This window comes from Geotrypetes seraphini, chromosome 1, assembly GCF_902459505.1.
Source record: "Geotrypetes seraphini chromosome 1, aGeoSer1.1, whole genome shotgun sequence".
Classification (NCBI taxonomy): domain Eukaryota; kingdom Metazoa; phylum Chordata; class Amphibia; order Gymnophiona; family Dermophiidae; genus Geotrypetes; species Geotrypetes seraphini.
The window spans coordinates 320,478,424-320,501,898 of NC_047084.1; the positions used below are offsets into that span (position 1 = coordinate 320,478,424).

A 23,475-nucleotide genomic window follows, 5' to 3' on the forward strand; every position below is an offset into this window, starting at 1 on the left:
CATACACTTAAGCAGAGTCTGGGTAGGGCACGGGCGGGACATAAATGCACAATTTATAGATTAATATAAGTTGCACATATATCTCCGGCACTTAAGCACAAACTCCAACTCTATGGCTGGCACAGGTGCTCCCACCTAATTTATGCAACAGGTTCCTACCAGATGCCCAATTATAGAATTGTCCCCATAGCGGATATTTGAAAATTTCTACTCCATCACTATCCTTATAGTGGAGGGATGGAAACAAGATGGCACATCAGTATTATCAGGATAGCAGTGATTTTCAGCTGCTATCCCAACAAACTATACATTTACGCCCTCTTTTACAAAGCCACGCTAGCGGATGCAGTGCGCTAACGGCCCCGAAACCCATAGAGATTTAAAGGGCTTCGGGGCTGTTGCCGCGTGGCTTTGTAAAAGAGGCCGTTAGTTCAGGCCTGCTAAATAACAGGCCTAAACGAAATGGTTAGTGGCATGTGTGGCCTACAGAGAATACATATGGTTAATTTTTAATATACACAAAATATGAAACTATTGAAAACCATTTGCACAATATAAAAAATGGACACTACTTCTATATTCCAACTTTTTAATTAAATTCACTACTTAAATAATTGGATTTAATAGTATAACTGTTGACTTTTAATCACATTACATTAATTAACTTCTAATGGGGACAAGCCTCAGACTTATGAGAACATGTTTCCCAAAATGGGATTACTTAAAGAGAGAAACACATTGCTCTCTTATCTCCTTATAACATCACTGGCTATTACCCCACCTCCCTACCAATATAGATAAATCAAATGTTTAATTCTCTATCTTTTAAAAAACTACATTACATTAATTTTTATAAATAAATAATTCTAAACACTATGGGGTTCATAATCAAAAAAAAAAAAATGTCTAAAAAGTGGCCTAAATGGCTACTTGGACGATCAAAAAGCCTGATCTTCCAAGTACTCATAATCAAAGCTGGTTTTAGACCAGTGGTCTCAAACTCAAACCCTTTGCGGGGCCACATTTTGGATTTGTAGGTACTTGGAGGGCCGCAGAAAAAAATAGTTAATGTCTTATTAAATAAATGACAATTTTGCATGAGGTTAAACTCTTTATAGTTTATAAAACTTTCATTTAACAGTTAAAAGGAAAGATATATAAACTATAAAGAGTTTTACCTTATGCAAAATTGTCATTTCTTTAATAAGACATTAACTATTTTTTCTGCGGCCCTCCAAGTACTCTATTTTTTCTGCAGCACTCACATTTAAAGTTTAATATCTTTTCTTTCTCAAAACTGGCACATTTCAATCACTAAATTGAAAATAAAATCATTTTCCTACCTTTGTTTGGTAATTTCATCAGTCTCTGGTTGCACTTTATTCTTCTGACTGTGCATCCAATATTTCTTAAGAACATAAGAACATAAGAAATGCCTCCGCTGGGTCAGACCTGAGGTCCATCGCGCCCAGCAGTCCGCTCACGCGGCGGCCCAACAGGTCCAGGACCTGTGCAGTAAATTTCTATCTATACCCCTCTATCCCCTTTTCCAGCAGGAATTTGTCTAATCCTTTCTTAAACCCCAGCACCGTACTCTGCCCCATAACGTCCTCTGGAATTGTATTCCAGGTGTCCACCACACGTTGTGTAAAGAAGAACTTCCTAGCATTTGTTTTGAATTTGCCCCCTTTCAACTTTTCCGAATGCCCTCTTGTTTTTTTATTTTCTGAAAGTTTGAAGAATCTGTCCCTCTCTACTCTCTCTATGCCCTTCATGATCTTGTAAGTCTCTATCATATCCCCTCTTAATCTTCTCTTTTCCAGGGAAAAGAGTCCCAGTTTTTCCAATCTCTCAGCGTATGAAAGGCTTTCCATCCCCTTAATCAGTCGTGTCGCTCTCCTCTGAACTCTCTCGAGTAATGCCATATCCTTCTTAAGGTACGGTGACCAATACTGGATGCAGTATTCAAGATGTGGACGCACCATTGCCCGATACAGCGGCAGGATAACTTCTTTCATTCTGGTTGTAATACCTTTCTTGATTATACCTAGCATTCTATTCGCTCTCTTAGCGGCAGCTGCGCACTGTGCTGTCGGCTTCATTGTCATGTCCACCATCACCCCCAAGTCCCTTTCTTGGGTACTCTCATTCTTCCCTTCTTTCAGCCTCCTGTATGCTTCCTCTCCTCCAGACCTCATTCCCTCCCCCAACTTTTTCTTTCTTTCTCTATGTCTGTCTTTCTCTGATTCCGTGTCCCATTTTTTGCTTTGTTTTTGGCTCCCTGTCCCCCCCTTCTTTCTTTCTTCCTCCCTGCCCTCCCCTGCCTTCCTGCCCTTCCTGCCAGGGAATAGGCTGCTGCTGCTGCCGCCATCGGGAACAGGCCAAGATCTCCCTACTTCTCTTCTCCACGGAGCCGACCAACTCTCGCCGCCCGACATCAATTCTAACATCGGAAAGGACGTTCCGGGCAGCCAGGCAGCGATTGGCTAGCCAGAACGTCCTCTCGACGTCAGAATTGACATCGGGCAGCGAGAGAAGCAGGGAGATCAAAGAACACGGTGCCGGCCTGTTCCCCGATGGCAGCGGTGAGAAGGGAAGGGAAGCAGGTTGGGCACCACTGCTCTAGACGAGCCGCACTCTAGGGAGAACAGTGGAAGGTGGCCAGCTGTGCGGACCGCCCCCCCCCCCCCTTGGTACGCCACTGGAGCAGCAGCGTGTCTGGCTGGCTCGTCCAGTTCAAAGCCGCGGGTAGCAGCTCCTTGCGAGATCTGCGCCTGCGTCTGAAGCCTCTCTGATGTTGTGATGTCAGAGAGGCTTCCGATTCAGGAGTGGATAGCGCAAGGAGCCGCCAACCCGCGGCTTTGAACGAACGAGCCGGCCAGATACGCTGCTGCTCCAAAAGGAAGAGAATGATCCAGTCCAGACCACGGGCCGCAATTAAAACCTGGAGAGCCACATGCGGCCCGTGAGCCGCGTGTTTGAGACCGCTGTTTTAGACGTATCTAAAACCAGCTTAGGCCTTTCCCCTGCTACTAAACGCACAGAGAGAAAAGAGGCATGTTTAGAGGAGGGGAAAGGGCGGGAGGTGGGCCGACCTACACCTAGGCATGCAGCAGGTATAACCAAAACCTTAGGCAGGTTGCCTAGTCGGCACTTATATGTTTTGACTTAGACAAAGTCAAAACAGGTCTAAGTGCCGAAAAAGGGGCCGCTGAGCTGATCGTGGCTGCTGCGATCAGCTCAGGGGCTCCAGCAACCTGCCTACCCCCTACAGCAATGATTGCGGCAGGAGAGATGCCTCACCTCCCCTACCACGATGCCATCACTCCTCTACCCGAACTGCTGCGACACGCGGCAGGAGAGATGCCATCGTGGTAGGGGAGATGAGGCATCTCTCCTGCCGCGATACATCACCCCCCCACACACATCGGGGCAAGAGGGAGCCCAAGCCCTCTTGCCCTGTGGCACCGACCCCCCCCCCCCGACTACGTTCGGGACAAGAGGGAGCCCAAGCCCCGACGTTCCCCGATGACATCCGACGACCGTCCAACCAACAATTTTAAGGTACGGGGAGGGGAGGTGGGGGGGGTCATGGGGTCAGCGGGGGGCTTGCGGGTTGGCAGGGGGGCGATCAGGGGTTCGGGGGGGGCAGTCGTGGGGGGGGTTACGTCGAGGGCAGGAGGGCCTGGGATCCCTCCTGCCCGTATTTTAGTGGGGGGTGAGGGTTAGGAGGTGTCGCTGGGCCAGGAGGGCTTGGGCTCTCTCCTGGCCAGATCATGGGGGGGAGGGGGGCTTTGACTCCCTCCTGGCCCCATCGGACTCAGCAGGAGGGGGGGGGGTTGGGGATCGCAGGGCAAGAGGGCTTGGGCTCCCTCTTGCCCAGAACGTAATCGGGGTTCAGGGTGCCGCCGGGGCAAGAGGTCTTGGGATCCCTCTTGCCCGAATGTAGAAAACAAAGATGAAAATATTATAATGCCCTTGTATCGCTCTATGGTATGGCCACACCTCGAATACTGTGTGAAGTTCTGGTCGCCATATCTCAAAAAAGATATAGCAAAATTAGAAAAGGTACAGAAAAGGTTGATAAAAATGAGAAAAAGGATGGGACGACTTCCCTATGAGGAAAGGCTAAAGTGGCTAGGGCTCTTCAGCTTGGAGAACAGATATCATAAAGGTCTATAAAATAATGAGTGGAGTGGGAAGGGTAGATGTGAATCACTTGTTCACTCTTTCAAAAAATACTAGGACTAGGGAGTCCTTGATGTATCCCCCCAAAATGGAGAAAAGACCTCAGTGTCTTTGGGGGTGGCTCAAAAGCCCTAACTCACCAACAGATAAGCCTGTTTCAACACTTCCCTGATGAAGCTTTGGCAAAACAGGGGTCCGGTTGGAAATTATGAGCTGTGAAGATCGAGGCGTTATGCGTATGCGCTCCAACTGGCGATTATTCTGCTTCTTTACTTAGCACTGCGGGAGGCTGGACATTTATGCAGATATGTTTGCTGGCTTTTTTCCCTTGAACGATATGATAATTTTGTATGGAGAACTGAAATATTTGATTTTGAAGATTTGAAATTATAGTGATTGTTTGATAAATTATCTAGCGTTTTTATGACCGAGGATGTATCTGCCTGCTTCAACGGAGAGTTGAAACAGGTTTGTCTGTGGGGGAGTTAGAGCTTTTGAGACACCCCCAAAGACACTGAGGTCTTATCTCCATTTTTTTTTTTTTTTTTTTTGGGGGGGGGGGAATATATCAGGGACTGTCATTTTTTGTTCTGCTCTCAATGCATGTTGAGTAATAATTGGATGATTATTGTATTGGTGAGTGTGTACAGGCCGAAAGGCCAAAAGACTGGATAAGCACTGAGACTAAACAATTTTAGAATAAGGGACATGATGCCTTGCTGTGATGCTGTCTGAGCTGTGTCTTCTCTGTGAATAAATGCAAAGCTTAGGTCTTCCACTTGATCCTTTTTCAGTACCACATGTCATTGAAATGAAGAAATAAAAACAACATAACTTAAAGCAGTTATACTCACTTGATCATGAATTCCCTGCAAATATACAATGTCTTCTGCCATCTTGCAACTGCAACAAGAACAGGGAATTCCGTTTAATGATTTCATTTATTGACGTACAGATAATGTATTACAAATAAGTCACATTTTTCAGAACAATTTTCTGTACATTACAGTTGAACAGTAAGGCAAACAGCTTCTCAATGAATTTCTTATTATTTAGGTGCCCACTACATTGAGGTTCTCATGCATGTAAAAAAAACAAAAACCAACAACTTTGAAAATCTACTACATTGTTAATTGATTCTTATTTTGTTTTGTTAAATAAACTGGAATATCACATCTGGTTATTATTAATATGACAGAGAAAAGATTTTACAGTCCTTACTAGGGATGATTTTGTTAAAAAAACAGGAAACATTTGATCGAAGGGAGGTCAAATATAATTTGGTCCAGAAACAGTCCAGAAAAGGAAAGGATCTAGGTATCATTGTTGAGGATACGTTGAAACCCTCAGCTCAATGTGCGGTGGCGGCTAAGAAAACAAATAGAATGTTAGAAATGATCAGGAAAGGTATGGAAAACAAAGATGAAAATATTAAAATGCCCTTGTATCGCTCTATGGTATGGCCACACCTCGAATACTGTGTGAAGTTCTGGTCGCCATATCTCAAAAAAGATATAGCAAAATTAGAAAAGGTATAGAAAAGGGTGATAAAAATGATAAAAAGGATGGGACGACTTCCCTATGAGGAAAGGCTAAAGTGGCTAGGGCTCTTCAGCTTGGAGAACAGATATCATAAAGGTCTATAAAATAATGAGTGGAGTGGGAAGGGTAGATGTGAATCACTTGTTCACTCTTTCAAAAAATATTAGGACTAGGGAGCATGCAATGAAGCTACTAAGTAGTAGATTTCAAACAAACTGGAGAAAGTATTTCTTCACACAACGTGTAATTAAACTCTGAAATTTGCTGCCGGAGAATGTGGTGAAATGAGTTAGCTTTGCAGGGTTTAAAAAAGGTTTGGATAATTTCCTAAAAGAGATGTCCATGGACCATTATTGAGATGGTTTGGGGAAATCCACTGCTTATTTCTAAAATAAGCAGCATAAAATCTGTCTTACTATTTGGAATCTAGCTAGGTACTTGGGGCCTGGGTTGGCCACTTTTGGAAACAGGATACTGGGCTTGATGGACCTTCGGTCTGCCCCAGTATGGCAATTCTTATGTTCTTAAGAGGCAGACTTTGGGAAATACAAATATGAATCACAAAACATATTTTTGGTTCTACATTGCTGATGGCAAGATGGCAAGATGGGTGGGATGGCAGAGGGGACTTGATTAGACTTAATGAATTTGAACAAAGATTTATTTTTTCTTTGGATACTGTGGAGCCCTGTGGGCTAAACATCGAAATTGAATGGGGGACGGTATAATTCAGTTTAGACCAATAGAATGCAGAGGGCGGTGACTTGTGCGATCGGGAGGGAGGATTTAAATCCTACACCAAGGACGCCGCCGCCATCTTTTCTCATTACTAACTTGGAGTCGGATGACAGCGGCACCCTTGGCGAGTATTTTGTTTAACGTATTCAACTATCTTTGGATTAACTTTAGATTAGAGGGGGATGTGGCACAATTGTATGTGACAACTTCTTCTTTATATATCTTGCAGGGAGACTCTTGATAAAACACTTGGTTGTGAAACATGTCGGGTCTGACTCCCTGGGTTTTTGCTGAGATAAGTACAATTTAAAATTACTATTTTTAAAGCATATACTATGGCATTCAAGAAATGAAGAGCCTTGGAAATATTTATTTCTTAAAAGTTTAAAAAATTTACAAATATTAAAAAATTAACATAAACTAAAAAAATATATTAAAAGAATGATTAAAATAGACTGCCAATGATGAAGCACCACATCAAGCTTCTCGCGGTCTAAACTATTATTTGCGGTGGAGTGGTGGGGCTGAGGCGTCTGTTTTTTGAAAGATTAAGCGTCTGCTTTTGAAAGTTTAAGCACATTTAATCCAGACAACTCTAGTTACTTTTGAAACAAAGCATCATTTTTAAAATCAGTCAGAGAAAGCTTAAAAATTTATGTAATCCCCAATGATTCACGCAAGAGATCAGACTATCTCTTCTACACTGGTTTTACAAAATTTTCTAGCATGTGAATAAAGGCAACTTTTACTCATTGCACCTTTATTGGTTTTCTTGCAGCTTCTTAGGAAATTCTGTTATTGTGTAATCTTGTTTTAATCCTGCCAAGAGGCAACAATGATGGAAAAGTTGTGTTAAGAACTACTGACTTCATTTTTCAGTTTTCCACCTACTTTGGAATTACAAAATTTGGAAGCGTGGACGGGCATAATCGAAAGGAATGTCTCTAAGTCCATTTTCATACAAGTCTTAAGTCGTCCAAAGTAAAAAACAGCTTAGGACACATTTTCAAAAAATACGTTCAAATTTTTTTTCGTTTCGAAAATCGTCTAACTAAACGTCCTGCCGATCTGATCGTCCAAGCTGCTAAATCATCCATCTTTATACCACATTTTTGTCCAACTTTTCGTCCAAGTCAAAAACACCTAGAACAAGCCTTGTTGGAAGTGGGAGGGGTCTGCAAAGTGATGGACTGAACACCCAATCATGGCACCTAAATAGTGGAGTGCCTTACAGGGAACTTCACAAAAAGGGTGCTATGTCATCATCTCACTACAGCTCCCTTATAGGTCATGGTGAGCCTCCAAAACCACCTCCAGAATCCCCTAGACCCACTTATCTACCACCCCAATAGCCCTTATGGCTGCAGGAGTCACTTATATGCCAGTACAAAAGGGTTTTGGGGGTGTATAGGGGAGTGCACGTTTCAGTATCAATGCAGTGATTACAGAGGCTTTCCTATGCCAAGCTGCCAGGTGATGATGGTCTGGAGGCTGAATTTTAAAGAACATAAGAATTGTCACTGCTGGGTCAGACCAGTGCTCTAAATGAATCCAGTCTCACCAGTTTAGCATGAACTTGTCCAACTTTGTGATTACAATTTTTATGGGGTTGGGGGGGTGTCGGTGATCACTGGGGTAGTGTGTGGGAGTTTGTAGTTTGTGTCTGCAGTGCTTATCTGGTGACTTTAGGTGGGTTTTTGTGACTTAGACCATGTTTTAAATGGTCTAAGTCACAACAAACAAGTTCAGTCTATGCTGTGCTGTATAACTTTCGGTTATACATGCAGTACGACTAAGTCTAAGCCTGCCTATGTCCCGGCCAAATCCCGCCCTCGACACTCCTCCTGAAACGCCCCGTTCAGCTATGTCATTCAGCGACACTGTCCAAATCCCGGTTTTATTATTGTCCAAATACGTCCAAATCCCGGTTTTATTATCGGCACTTAGACGTTTTTAGCTGATGATCGTCCAAGTGCCGACTTAGGCCGGTTTTTGGACGTTTTTCTCTTTCGATTATGAGCCCCATACAGTATACCTAAGCTGCTATATATCTCATAATTCTTGCTGCATTTCTTTCTTAGGAAGAAGTCTGGGCCCTTATTTGGATAGCAGTATCTGTTTCTAGACAGATACCACTGACTGGGGGGGGGGTCTTCTATTGATTTTCAGCAGATTCTATATAGGTTGCTCAAAGTTTAAGTGTACAAATTTAGGGACAGTCACAGATCCACACATAAATAGTTAATGAGGCATTAACAATTAACAGGCAGTCAGTATTAGTATTAGTGGATCTGCCTTATGCCCTATTCTATAAAATGCATGCTAAATTTTATGGTGTGCTTCTCCAAAAGGGATATGGTCATGGGATGCTCAGGGACATTCCCAGGATTTACTACTACTATTTATCACTTCTATAGTGCTGAAAGGTGTATGCAGAACTGTACATTTTGACATTTAATAATAATAACAGTTTATATACCGCAGGACCGTGAAGTTCTATGCGGTTTACAATTATTAGAAATGTTACAGATTAAATGGAATAAACAAAGTACAGACTTAATTATTGATAGTTCTAGCGATCATTTGTTGAGGATTGAGATTGTATAGGTTGGTTTCCTAAGTACTTCATGAACAGATGTGTTTTTAGACGTTTCCTAAATTCCACATAGGTAGTGGGCACAAGCAATTGTTCGAGGTCTTTACCCCATAGTGCTGCTTGATGAGCGAGAAGATGTTGGTAATGACTTTTAAATTTACAACCTCTGACCGGTGGAGAGACAGTCACTGGTCGGATTTGTATTTATTTATTTATTTTTGCTTTTATAGCCCACTCATAGCCTAACTAGTTTATATTCAGGTACTCAAGTATTTTTCCCTATCTGTCCCGGTTGGCTCACAATCTGGCTAATGTACCTGGAGCAATGGACTGCTAAGTGACTTGCCCAAGGTCACAAGGAGCAGTGCTGGGCTTGAACCTGCAATCTCAGTGTGGTGAGGGTGTAGCCCTAACCAGTAGGCCATTCCCCCACTCCACTTACAGTCTAACCTTGGACAGGCAGACATGACATATAGGGTTGGAGATGCAGAACCCAAGGTGAGAAGAGTTAGGAGTTGAAAGCAGTCTCAAAGAGGTGGACTTTTAACTTGGACTTAAACACTGGCAGAGACAGAGCCCGCTGGAGGGATTCAGGCAGTTTGTTCCAAGCATATGGTACGGCAAGACAGGAGGGACAGAGTCTGGAGTTGGCAGTGGAGGAGACGGGTACAAATAGGAGGGACCTACCAGCTGAGCGAAGCTCATGGCAGGGGAGAGGGAGATATGTGAAGAAAGATAATGAGGGCCTGCTGAGTGAATGCATTTAGGCATGATGTTATAATGTCATTTATGCGCACAACTTCCATTAGCTGAGCACCAGCATTTATGGCAACTTTTGGCAGGCATAAATCAGGGGGTCTCAAAGTCCCTCCTTGAGGGCCACAGTCCAGTCGGGTTTTCAGGATTTCCCCAATGAATATGCATGAGATCTATGTGCATGCACTGCTTTCAATGCATATTCGTTGGGGAAATCCTGAAAACCCGACTGGATTGCGGCCCTCAAGGAGGGACTTTGAGATCCCCTGGCATAAATGCTCATGCACAAAGTTAGGTGGGGAATGCACATTAAACTAACGTGCAGAGTGCAGAGTGACCTTTGCAGAAAACTACCCTATGTTTACTTAGATAATCGCCCGAATAACCATTTGAATAACATCGTTATTAGGATAACAATGGCGATATTCTATCCAGATATTCAGCGCCACTCACTGGTCTCAACATTTAAATACTGACCCATCTATATTTTAAAAGCAAATACCATGTTCTGTTTTCAGCTGACTTTTTCATATGGTGTTTTTTTCTCTACTAGAGTAGGGCAGTGTCCATCTGATTTCATGTAAGTCAATAAATCCAAGCAGGAATCCATCAACAGAAATAGTGCTGTCATTTGAGTATTACTGCAGTAAATACTTCCCCAATGAAAATACAAATATGAGGGACAAGGGGAGATTTCTGCATTATATTCAGGCCTAGATGTCGCCTCAGTTCACATATATTAAAAAGAAACTAGTCCTCAGGGCATGATAAAAGATTCTTGTTGTGAATATGATTTTGGTCCTTGGTAGACAATTTGGAGATCGCAGCTACATAGTAACATAGTAGATGACAGCAGTTAAAGACCCAAATGGTCCATCCAGTCTGCCCAACCTGATTCAATTTAAATTTTTTACATTTTTTTTTCTTAGCAAGAATCCAAAGCTCTACCCGGTACTGTGCTTGGGTTTCAACTGCCGAAATCTCCGTTAAAACCTACTCCAGCCCATCTACACCCTCCCAGCCATTGAAGCCCTCTCCAGCCCATCCTCCCCCAAATGGCCATATACAGACACAGACTATGCAAGTCTGCCCAGTACTGGCCTTAGTTCAATATTTAATATTATTTTCTGATTCTAGATCCTCTGTGTTCATCCCACGCTTCTTTGAACTCAGTCACAGTTCACAGCTGCACAATGATAAGAAGATGAGGGCAAAGGGAAGTACCGACTGAATGCAAACTAGATAACAGCATGCTCAGTGGAATGGCTTGTCTAAATGTCAGTGAAACCCTGGTCACTGAGATCCAAAAAAGCCTAAAGCAGAAATGCCATGAAAATCATTTCTGAGTGTATTTTGCATTTTACTCATCATTTTAATTAAGTATACCATAGAAACTATATAACGCAGCTTGATATAAGGTGGGACTGCTTACAATGCAGTCAAGGGGCGGATCCCTCCTTTTCTTTTTGCTATTATTATTCTTTGGATTCCCATATAATGCGGATCCATTTATAGGGCTTCTTTTACTAAGGTGCGCTAGCGTTTTTAGCGCGCGCTAACCACACAATAAATGAAAAAAAACCTAACGCCAGCTCTATGGAGGCATTAGCGTTTGGTGCACGCGGCATTGTAGCGTGTGCTAAAACCGCTAGCGCACCTTAGTAAAAGGAGCCCATAATGTGGCCAAATATCATGGACTGCATCAGTGTTATATATATGTAGTTATAAATTTCAGCGTTCTATGGGATCTTATGTACTAAAGCGCATGCTAACATTGGCAGGATTAATTTTAGAATGTCTTTATTTTTCTTGAGTTATAATTTCCAATGTATTGATATAATGATAGCTGCATTTTGAAGGGTCTGCGGGCATTTCAACATTGGACAGTAAAAAAAGCATGTAGAAGGGTATGAAAAGAATCCTCCTCCACAAAACCCCTAATGGCTTTTAACTGTTTCAGCACCCCAAATCACCCCTTAATTACTGACGACATCTGTGCCTCAAACATTAATCCAGAATCAAAATAAATACCCAAATATTTAAAACTATCAACCTATTTTACAACACGGTGTCCCGTGGTCAAAGTGAACTGAGGCTGTTGTCTACCCTCAGTAATACAGCAGGCTACGGACTTTGAAATGATTTTCTTTCAACCAACAACTTTGTAATAAGCGCAGATCTACAGTAATTGGGAGGACAAGAGTTTATAAATCAAAATCCACACATATATAAGCACTCAACCCAGTTTCCTGAATTAGTTTTGCTAAAGACCTCAAAAATATGTTAAACAAAATAGATGGAAGGGCTGAACCTTGAGCCCCTCCCCCCCAACAATCTAAACTTTTCTCACTCGAAACACCGGCCCCAAAAACTACTTTAAAAAAAACAGTTATGAGGGGGCGTGGCTTGGACGCGCATGGGGACGGTCGGCTGATAAGAGAGCTCCGTAGAAAAAGACCTTGAAAGTATCTAAAGTCGTCAGAAAATTAAATCATTTTTAAAAAAAAAAAAATAGGATTTATGGTAAATACAGAGGTTAAGAAGATGGCGTCAGGAAAACAAAATAAAAATGACTTTGCATTGTCTGGCAGCAGTAAACGAGCGAAACCTGAACAGGAGACAGGGCTAAAGATGGCAGATACTGAGGTAATGAAAGAATTAAAAGATATAAAAGAAATGCTTTCAGTCTTAACTAAAAAAGTTACTGATATATCGGAGGAAGTATCAACTTTAAATAAGAAAATGGACCTAATGGAAGTTAAATCAAACAATTTGGAAGAAAGAATGATGGTTGTTGAGGAAGAAATTTCTTATATTCAAACGGATAGGAAAAAAATTGAAATACTTACTCAAGAGCTGGAGGATTATTCGAACCGAGAAAGAAGAAGTAATGTCCGTTTGCTTGGCTTGCCGGAAGGAGCAGAGAAAGGAAATCCGGTTGATTTTATTGAAAATTTACTACCCAAACTACTTCAGTTTAAAACAAAGTTTCCCATAGAGGTGGAAAGGGCACATAGAGTGCCGCAAAAAAGAGCAGAAAATCAACATGGACCGAGACCATTTATCTTTAAATTATTGCGCCACCAGCAGGTCATGGAAATATTTCAAATGGCAAAAAAAAATAAAGGTTTGAAGTATCAAGATGCTTCTATTCACTTTGTTCCAGATTTCGCAAAGAGCACAGCTATAAAAAGGAAAAAGTTACTGGACTTAAGGCCAAAATTAAGAGAATTGGGGGCAAAATTTGGTTTAGTTTATCCGGCAAATATGAAGGTTACCATTGGAAATAAAACTTTAACTTTTAATGATGCAGAGAAGCTGGATAAATTTATTCAATCTCAAGAAGTGCCAATGTCATCTTAATTCTTTGTTATATCTAATTTTGGATCTTTATTTATTGTAATATATTATTTTACTATATTATATTATTTTTGTTTAAAAGAAATCTTATTTGAATATATGAAAAAGTTAAAATAAATTCAAAAAATAACGATATAGAATGTTATCAGGTAGCTTCAAATATATTCCATTTCAACGTTTTTCTTGCTTAGAATAGTATGAATTAGACATTCCATGATGGAACAAGAAGTTTTTTTTTGTGGCTTGAGTTAGTATGTGGATATGGATAAATAATAGAAAGTACACTATAATATATAAAGATAGAGAGAAAGTAAATATTTGGTGAAGGAATTTATGAAAAATTTTCTTAGTTCCCAGAATATAGATTTGAAATGTTGTCAGCAGGGGGAAAAGGGAGGAAAAAAAAGAAAAAAAAAAAAAAAAAAAATAAGGGGAAAAAAAAAAAAAAAAAAAAAAAAGAAAAATATTAAGGACATGCGTTGAAAAAGGGAATGATGTTGTGGATTGATGTATTTCTGGGAGGAGGATCTTTTGCATGGAGGGGCTGATGCGGGTCATACATTAGTCTTACTTATAGGTTTATTAACTGCACTTACATCCCTGGAAGGATCAGCAAGAGGAAATCGGTGAAGTGGATATTTTACAGGTACCGGAAGAAGATTTGAGATATGGATTTTATGGTTGTGTGTTATATTAACAATGACATATTTATTAATATTTCCAAGAAGAAAATAAACTATATTTAATCACATAAGGACAATATACCACGCTGGAAATAAGAAGAAAGAAGAGGAATTGGAAGAACAGAACTTTACTTTAATTGTAAGAGCATGTACTGGAGAGGGGAAAAATTAGATGAGTGTGGCTGGTGTGTGATTCTGTGTTGGCGTCTTCCGTGGGGAGGGACTCTTTACTCGGAGGTTCATCAATTACATAACATCATAATCCCAAATTAATATTTTCTGCTGATAATATTTATAATAGCAGATGGGGAAAATGTTTTATTGATTTCAGCTGATATTAAAGATTGTATATTTTATTCATATTTAAATTATTTAATATGGAATAGTATAAGATGTTTTTTTTTTGTTTTTTTTTTTGCACTTCATGATTTTATCTGAATGTTAATTGAAATATATATATGACTTAAGGGAAAGTTATAAAAGAATAGGTCTTCTCGGGGTATCTTGTTGCCGATCTATGATGCGTGTGGCCAAGTTTACACAATTTGTCTTTAATGGGGAGGGGAGGGAGGGGGGAGGGAATAGGGGAAGGGAAATGGGTAAAGAAAGTTCCAAAGATAAGGGTTTAATAGTAAGAAAAGGAATAAATGATACATATGTGCGGATATCTGATCAAAAACTTTATAATAGTGTTTCATGTCAAATATTACTTGTTAATTTAGATGGCACTTAAAATCTATTCTATTAATGTCAATGGTCTAAACCATCCTGTTAAAAGAAAAAAAATAATGGGTTTTCTTCATAAGCAGAACGCAGATATTTACTTTTTGCAAGAGACGCACCTATCAGTGGTTGAATCTAATAAGCTAATAGGGGGTTGGGTATCCAAATGTTTCTTCGCTCCTGCTGTTGGGAAAAAAGCGGGAGTAGCTATCCTGATAAATAAGAAATGTATTGCTGATTTTAAGTTAATAAAATTTGATGCTTTAGGAAGATGGGTACATATTAAAATGAGTCTGAGAAATACAACCCTGGATTTATTTAATTTATATGCTCCTAATGTGGGTCAAATGGAGTTTTTTAAACAAATTCAACAGATATTACTACCACTGGCTGCCTCTAATTTAGTAGTAGCTGGGGATTTCAATGCTGTAATGGATCCTATTTTGGACAAAAAACCAAGTAAAATTATGAAATCACTAGGATTAGATAATTTAATACAATCTTGTAATTTAGTTGATATATGGCGTATCCTTCATTTTAATGATCAGGAATATTCTTTTTGTTCACAGGTCCATAAATCCTTTTCAAGAATTGATTATATATTTGTTTCTAATAATATAGCACAAAAAGTGATAAAAGCAATTATTGATCCTATTATTATTTCTGATCATGCTGGTGTGTGGATTGATCTGCAGAATGATATATCAGTTTATTCTAAACCAATTTGGAGATTTGATAATGCGTTGCTTGCTGACATGAAATTTATAGAAGATATTAAAGTAAAAATGCATGAATTTTTTCAAATTAACAATTCGGATAATATAAATATTGAAATTTTATGGGACGCTTATAAAGCAACAATGAGAGGAAATATTATATCATATTCTGCATTTCTGAAAAAACAACTTAAAAAACAATTTATAGAACTGGAACAAGAAATTAAATTATTAGAACAAAAATTAATTATTAAATGGGAACATGATATATTACAAAAATTATTAAAAACAAAAGTTAAATATAATGAGATTTCTTCTCAATTTGTAAGGAAAGACATGTTCTGTCAACAGGTACAGTATTATGGAAATTCAAATAAAGCTGGAAGATTGTTAGCAAATTTTATTAAAGCAAAAAAAAGAAAATCTAAGATTATTGCAATTAAGGATAAACGGGGCAACACACACACTAGCAATGAAGATATTATAGAACAATTTCTTGATTTTTATAAGGATTTATATACTTCTGATACTTATGAAAATAAAGAACAAGATGGTATAGAATTTTTAAAATCATTTATTGGACCAAATATTCCGGATCATATAAAAGGAAGTTTAGAAGAACATATATCTTTAAAAGAAATAGAGTCAGCATTGAAGTCTCTTAGAGTTGGATCCGCTCCAGGTGGAGATGGATATACTGTTGAATATTACAGAACATTTCAAAATATATTAATACCTTATTTATTAAATTTATATCAATATCAAATAAAAAATGGAAATATATCAGGAACTATGGCTGATTCTGTTATAATTGTCTTGCCAAAACCAAACAGGGATCCGACGTTGATAACAAACTATAGACCTATATCTTTGATGAATGTAGATGCTAAATTAATTGCTAAAGTATTAGCTATAAGACTGGCAAAAGCTCTTCCTTATATCATTGATGTACACCAAACAGGATTCGTTGCTAAAAGACACTCTTCACATAACACTAGATTAGCATTTCATTCTCTAAATCTAGCAAAAAATATGAATGATCCAGCTTTTCTAATATCATTGGATGCAGAAAAAGCATTTGATAGAGTAGAATGGAAGTTTATGTATCAAGCTTTAGAATGGTTTGGTGTAGGACCTGGTTTTATTAAAATGATTCAAACATTATATAGTTCCCCTGGAGCAAGATTAAATATAAACAATAATTTATCTAATAAATTTAACTTGCTAAGGGGAGTTAGACAAGGTTGTCCTTTATCTCCCTTACTTTTTGATATTGTTTTGGAACCCTTATTAATTGCAATAAATCAAACTAAGGGAATAAAGGGACTTTCATTTACCAGTTTTGAATTTAAATTATCTGCATATGCAGATGATATTTTATTATATTTAAGAGAACCAGAAGACACCATTCCATATCTACTTAACTTAATAGAAAAGTTTGGAAAATTTTCTGGTTATAAAATCAATTGGGAAAAATCTGAAGTTCTTCCAATTAATATTCATTGTACCAAAGGATTATTTGACTCATATTCATTTAAATGGAAAGAGGAAGGTCTAAAATATTTAGGTATTATTATAAAAAATACAATTGATGATACAGTAAAAGAGAATGAAAAACTTTTATTAAAGAAAATAACAGAAATGTGTGAGCAATGGAATCCTTTACATCTTTCTTGGTGGGGGAGAATCCAAACAATTAAAATGATGATTTTACCTGTGGTTTGTTATCAAATGAGTATGATCCCAATATTTTTTCAGGGGTCTTTTTATAAAAAGTTAAACAGTATACTTACAAAATTTGTTTGGTTTGGGAAAAGACCCAGAATCGCTATAGCATCATTACAAAAAACAATTAAGGAGGGAGGGGTAAATTTTCCAAATTTCTATAGGTACCATCAAGCCTATATTTTAAGACAGGGTATGTATTGGATCCTCCCAGATCTCATGGAAAATATACCCGATTGGTTATATTTAGAATGGCGGCTCATGTTCCCTTTACATCCAGAGCATTTCATTAGTATAACAATGCCTAGGAGATATAAAGATCATAGAATTCTAATAGATACATGGAAAACATTAAGATTTATAAGTAATTTATCTCCAGATCCATTGGCTAAAACTTTAAATCAATCTATTTGGGTAAACTCCAGGATCAAAATTGGTGGGTTTAAAATAGTATGGAAACAATGGATAATAGCAGGCATACGTACTTTAAAAGATGTAATAGTAAATGGATCACTGCTTAGTTTTTCACAATTGCAACAAAAATTTGGATTAGATAAATCGCAATATTTTAAATGGATGCAATTGAAGCAGGCTATTCAGGAAGGGTTCCCTGAATGGAAGAATCTTAATGATCAATATAGTTTGCCAATCCTTTGTTTTCAAGCAGATTTTTTAGGACACCAAGCCGCAAAATGGTATAAGATTATATATGGATTTTTAAACAAAAAAAAGAGGACAGGACTTAGGGACATTTGGAGTATTGAGATAGGACAGACAATTTCTGCATCTCAATGGCAAAAATTCTGGTCCTGGAGAATACATACTACAAGGTCAGCATCTATGAGTCAAACATGGATGTTTTTATTACATAGAGTTTTATGGACCCCTACAAGATTACAGAAAGTAGATAGTAGTAGATCTAATAGATGCTGGCATTGTAAGATAGAAGTGGGGACATTAGACCATTTATTATTCTTTTGTCCCTGTATTAATTCCTTTTGGAAATTAATTTGGCCCCAAATTAATAAATTATTAGAAAATCATGTTGGACTATCATATGATACAATATTATTTGGAACAGCAATGAGAACACAGAGTCCGATATCTGCTAATAATAATAAACTTTTATTGATTTTAACAGGGGTCGCCATTCAGCAAATTACTCAGAAATGGAAAGATTATACAAAATTAAATTACACTTTTTGGTGGAATTCCACTTGTCATATATATAAAATGGAAAAAGCTATGGCGCTACAACATGGTTATATTAAAAAATTTAATACAATATGGGGACCATTGACAAACTTTTCTACTGATTAGATATCATTGCACATATTTAGAATATATAAAAGGGATAGGGTGGGAAAATTACTGTAATAATATGGTGTTATAAAATTATATTAAAGGGGGGGAGGGCGTTAAATTATAATGAACAAACATTTACTAATAATTTCAAGTGTTTTTCATAATTGAATGTATTAATTGTATTTCACTTGATGTAAGAATTTTAAAATAAAAATTTATTGGAAAAAAAAAAAAAACAAACAGTTATTAAGGAATGATCTACTGTAAACCAATTCAACACCACTCCTCCTATCCCTATATCTCTCAGTCTCTGTATAAGCAAAGTGCGATCTAGTAACCATTTTCAGCATATTGGGTGGGGGAAAGAGGGTGTTAAACAGAAGAGATGGGAAGGGTTGAGGGATGGGAGTTTATTGTTGAATAACTTGTGATTAACCCACAAATGAAATGTGACAATATTAAATTTAGCTGCTTGTTGTAAAGCCTTTTTATGAGCGTGCTTATTTGTTCAATAAAGAGAACTGGATGTGCCACATTTTCATCATATTTGCAATGAATTTAAACAAGGAGAAGCTACTCCGTTTCAGGGCCTAGTGAGTGAAACAGGCTGTCAGTCTTCAGCAGCATAAGAATCTTATCATTGTTTAAACAACTGTTGAAGCGACATATGGTCAAAGAGCACTTTATGATGAGCTGCAACAGCTTGGACTTCTTGTTACTGTACTCATGTTTTTGTTATGTGTGTATTTGATTAGTATGTGTACCCAGTCTTAGGCCCCTCCTCATGCACCGGGGAGGGGAAGGCCACCATTTTGAAGAGGCGGGCCTGCTGGCCGGAGGGAGTAGGCATCCCTCCGGCCAGCCATCGTAAACAAGAAGGGGGGTCATCGGAGGCACAGGGGGCGTCGGGGGGGGGGGGGGTGTTGCATGGCAGCGGAAGGGAGTGCTTAGCAATTAGGGGAATTACAGATGGCATGTTTATATCTATATTGATAGCTATTACAAAAATTTAGGTCCCTATATTTAAAAGCACCTGCTACCTAGATAAATGCTGCTAACTGGGGCCAGTCAGTGATTTTCAGTGTCATTATTCAGATAATTGCAGATTGCGCTGGACTATGGAGGCTGGGTGGAGCTGTAAAATATCTGAATAGTGATGATACTCAGTGCCAGCATCTGGATAACTTAGAACAGGAAAAGAACTGGTAACAGTCATTGGCATATCCAGTTGTTCAGGGCTGACCATGGACTTTAAATATTGAGCCTTTAGTTTTTAGAAATGTATGTAGTTCTCTGAAGAAATATCTCAGAATCAAACCAACAACCTGTTGATCTAGAGGCTGCAGTTCTACAGGCCAGCCAAAAGGGGGCCTGCTTGTTGCTTAATGTATAGAGTCTTTTTTACATCATTGTGACACAAGAGCAGGTTCAGCACCCTCTTCTCGCCACTTTTTTTCAATACTGGTAATAGCCGTCTTCAGCACAGGTTCCCATCCAGATTCTTTTTCCTCTCTTATATGAATATATTGTGATTATTTATTTATTTTTTTGTGTGTGTGTGTATCTTTTTTTTTTTTATATATATAAATCTTTATTGAAATTGTATGTTTAATAATGCGTTTTATGAAATATTTATGTTCAGATAATTATGTATTGTGACTAACTGATGCCCCGGCGTTGCACGGGTATTTAATTATAGCAATAACACTGTAAATGGATTCAAATAAAGATACTTTATAGTGGTGAATGAAAGTATTTTTTTACAGCTTAATAAAAAGTACAATATTCAAATTATAATGTGAAATATTTGACAAAATGAATACAATACAACTAACGCAAAACGTGATTATAAACAACAATTTTAGTTTCACCTCCTGGAGCAAGAACATATAAATTATTGGGTGAACCCACCCTTGAGCAAGCAACATAGAGTTGTGGGCCACGAGACCCCCAGAACATATCAACCCAGGTAGTGAGGGATCTGCATACCAAGTTTCGTTCAAATCGGTCAAGCCATTTTTGAATTACTGTGAGAATGGCAGCTTTTTACATATTTTCCATTGACATGAATGGGTGAAATCTGATTTTCTGTTTGTAGGTCCGCCCACGTGTGCAGGTGGGCTGCAAGACCCCCAGAACATATCACCCCAGGTAGTGAGGGATCTGCATACCAAGTTTCATCCAAATCGGTCAAGCCGTTTTTGAATTACAGTGAGAATGGCAGCTTTTTACATTTTTTCCATTGACATGAATGGGTGAAATCAGATTTTCTGTTTGTAGCTCCGCCCACGTGTGCAGGAGGGCCGCGAGACCCCCAGAACATATCACCCCAGGTAGTGAGGGATCTGCATACCAAGTTTCGTTCAAATCGGTCAAGCCGTTTTTGAATTACTGTGAGAATGGCAGCTTTTTACATTTTTTCCATTGACATGAATGGGTGAAATCAGATTTTCAGTTTGTAGCTCCGCCCACGGGTGCAGGTGGGCCGTGAGACCCCCAGAACATATCACCCCAGGTAGTGAGGGATCTGCATACCAATTTTTGTTCAAATCGGTCAAGCCGTTTTTGAATTACTGTGAGAATGGCAGCTTTTTACATTTTTTCCATTGACATGAATGGGTGAAATCTGATTTTCTGTTTGTAGCTCCGCCCACGTGTGCAGGTGGGCCGTGAGACCCCCAGAACATATCATCCCAGGTTGTGAGGGATCTGCATACCAAGTTTCGTTCAAATCGGTCAAGCCGTTTTTGCGTGATCGCGGCACATACACATACACATACATACATACACACATACATACCTCCGATTTTATATATATAGATTATTTAGGTTTAGACACATCATTTACCAATATAGAAATCATTTACATTGAGCTGTTAGCTATTATTGGGTTTCTACCATCTATTTTTGTTTTATAGTAGGCCCAGGAGCTCTGCCCTGGCCTTGGCAGAATCCTGCAGCGCTGACCTTTCACCAGCTCCCGACTCACCCACCCACCTCCTCCCAACGCTGTACTTTAAATCTTCAGGCAGCCGCCACGCAGCGTCAATGAGCAGCCCTGCCCCGGAAGTAGAATGAAGGGTTCCAGGGCAGTCCTATTAATTGATGCTGCACAGCGGCTGCCCAAAGATTTAAAGCACAACACCGGGAGGTGGGAGGGCACCAGTTTTGGGGAGGCTATGGCACCTGTGGCTTTCCCCATTCTGATGCCTATGGCATAGATGCACTTTCTTGTCCAATTTGTCTGTCTTGGCTAGACTGCACGCTCTTTTGAGCTGGGACTGTCTCTTCTATGTTTTGATGTACAGCACTGTGTATGTCTAGTAGCGCTATAGAAATAAGTAGTAGAAGTAGTAGTAATATAAACAAGAAAGCTGCAATTCCATACCTGCATGACCAACTAACACAGGGGTAGGCGATTCAGGTTTTTAGGATATCCACAATGAATATGTATGAGATGGATCTGCATGCCCTGCCTCCTTGAGATGTAAATCTAATTCATGCATATTTATTGTGGATATCCTGAAAACCTGACCTGGCTCCGGCTCTCGAGGACTGGAATTGCAACAACACAACCCTGTTTGAGCTAACTGAAAAACTAGATGCCATCACGGTCTAAACTGAATGCATTACATGCACAAATAGTTTGCTAAATGCTCAACTAACTCAGAAAGGAAACAAGGTTTGTGATCCAGAGACCACTCCTAATCAGATTATTCAAATGATGGAAAAATACTTCCTCTATTTCACATACATTTGCAATTACAACAGCACATGTTTTGCTGCTTGGACACAGTGTCTTCATCATCCTTGCCATTGGCTTTATCTATCACAGAACTTCCTGGTTGTTTTTTTTAATGGATTTAAATCTGGCTTTTTTCCATCCTTCCTTGATCTTGATATTCTTTATTCTTTTATCTGTATGTCTGGTTCCACATTTGAATATCTGGATTAATCTGAGGTTTTAGTGTCTGTTTCTACACTACTGGTATATCGGTTGATTTATCTCTGTCATTTATAGATATGTGATTCACTCTTCCCTCTCTTTGCACAAGGATACTATTTCTGTGTTTGTCTGTAATGGGTATAATGCAGTATGAAGTACAACAGAGGCACACAATTCCAGTTCCTGTGATTCTGGCACTTGGAGCAGGGAGCATTGCAAACAGGAAGTAATTACAAGGCTGTTTTACTTTGTTGTCATTGTGCTGAGGAAAATACCCCTAGGCACTTAAATGGCCATATATTTCTTATCTTCAGTCATGTGTGCTACTTGATTTAAATTTAAAAAAATATTTGATTGGGCTTCTTTTGCTTTCTGCAATATGAACAAGATACAGAGTATTAAAAAATTGCTCCCTATATTACAAATAATTTTATAAACTACTATTGTATCTTCTCTGAGTCATTTCTCTCTTTGCAGGGAATATCTCTTACCTCAATAGATTAATGTATACTTCTCTGATAATTGTTTTCTATACTCCAACATAAAGTGACTTTCAAAAATAGTTTGTTTTTTTTTACAGCTCAGGCTACATACAACTCTTCTGCAGCCTAGGCCCCCCCTCCCTCCCTGCTTCTCATCCCATCCATCCCTAGGCTCACATTACATTTATACTACTAAGCATTAATCTCAACCCTCCAGCTGTTCCTATGGAAATTTTCATTAATTGAGTCTCCCAGCTTAAATATTACAAACTCACTCTTACCTAGAGACCAACCTACAATTTACAACTATTCTACCAACTCAAAGTAACCTTTTCAGCACATCCACCTTCTCTACAAAACAGACCTTACATTCCACCTGCAGACTTGTCCCAGCACTGCCTAAGGCAGGGGTCAACAGCTCGCGAGCCACATGTGGCTCTTCTGCCATATTGCTACGTCTCTCCAGGCCTCAACCCTTTAATCTCCTTCCCAACTCCCCAGGCCTACCGAGGTACCTGGTGGTTCAGTGGGGGGTCTTTGTGGCAGGAACGTGGCCCTCTCGCGCCTGCCTCCTCGAAGTTGCCTTATATACTGGCTGCTGCGGCAACTCACAGTAGCCCAGGAAATGCCGCGAGCAGCTGCGAAAGGTCATGGCAACCATTTTAGAAGGTAGCCACATGGAGGCAGGAGTGAGAGGGCCGCGCTCCTACCTCGG

At 39.2% G+C, this 23,475-nt stretch overlaps 1 protein-coding gene across 1 annotated transcript in view; it reads right to left on the reverse strand.

Moving 5' to 3' along the window:
- The window catches only part of NFKB1 (nuclear factor kappa B subunit 1), a 216,852-nt gene that overhangs the window by 171,584 nt on the left and 21,793 nt on the right, over positions 1-23,475 (reverse strand). The window contains exon 2 of the mRNA XM_033935869.1: positions 5,043-5,091. Within this exon, the coding sequence (XP_033791760.1) occupies positions 5,043-5,084 (42 nt within the window). The 5' untranslated portion in view covers positions 5,085-5,091. The remainder of the gene's footprint in view (positions 1-5,042; positions 5,092-23,475) is intronic.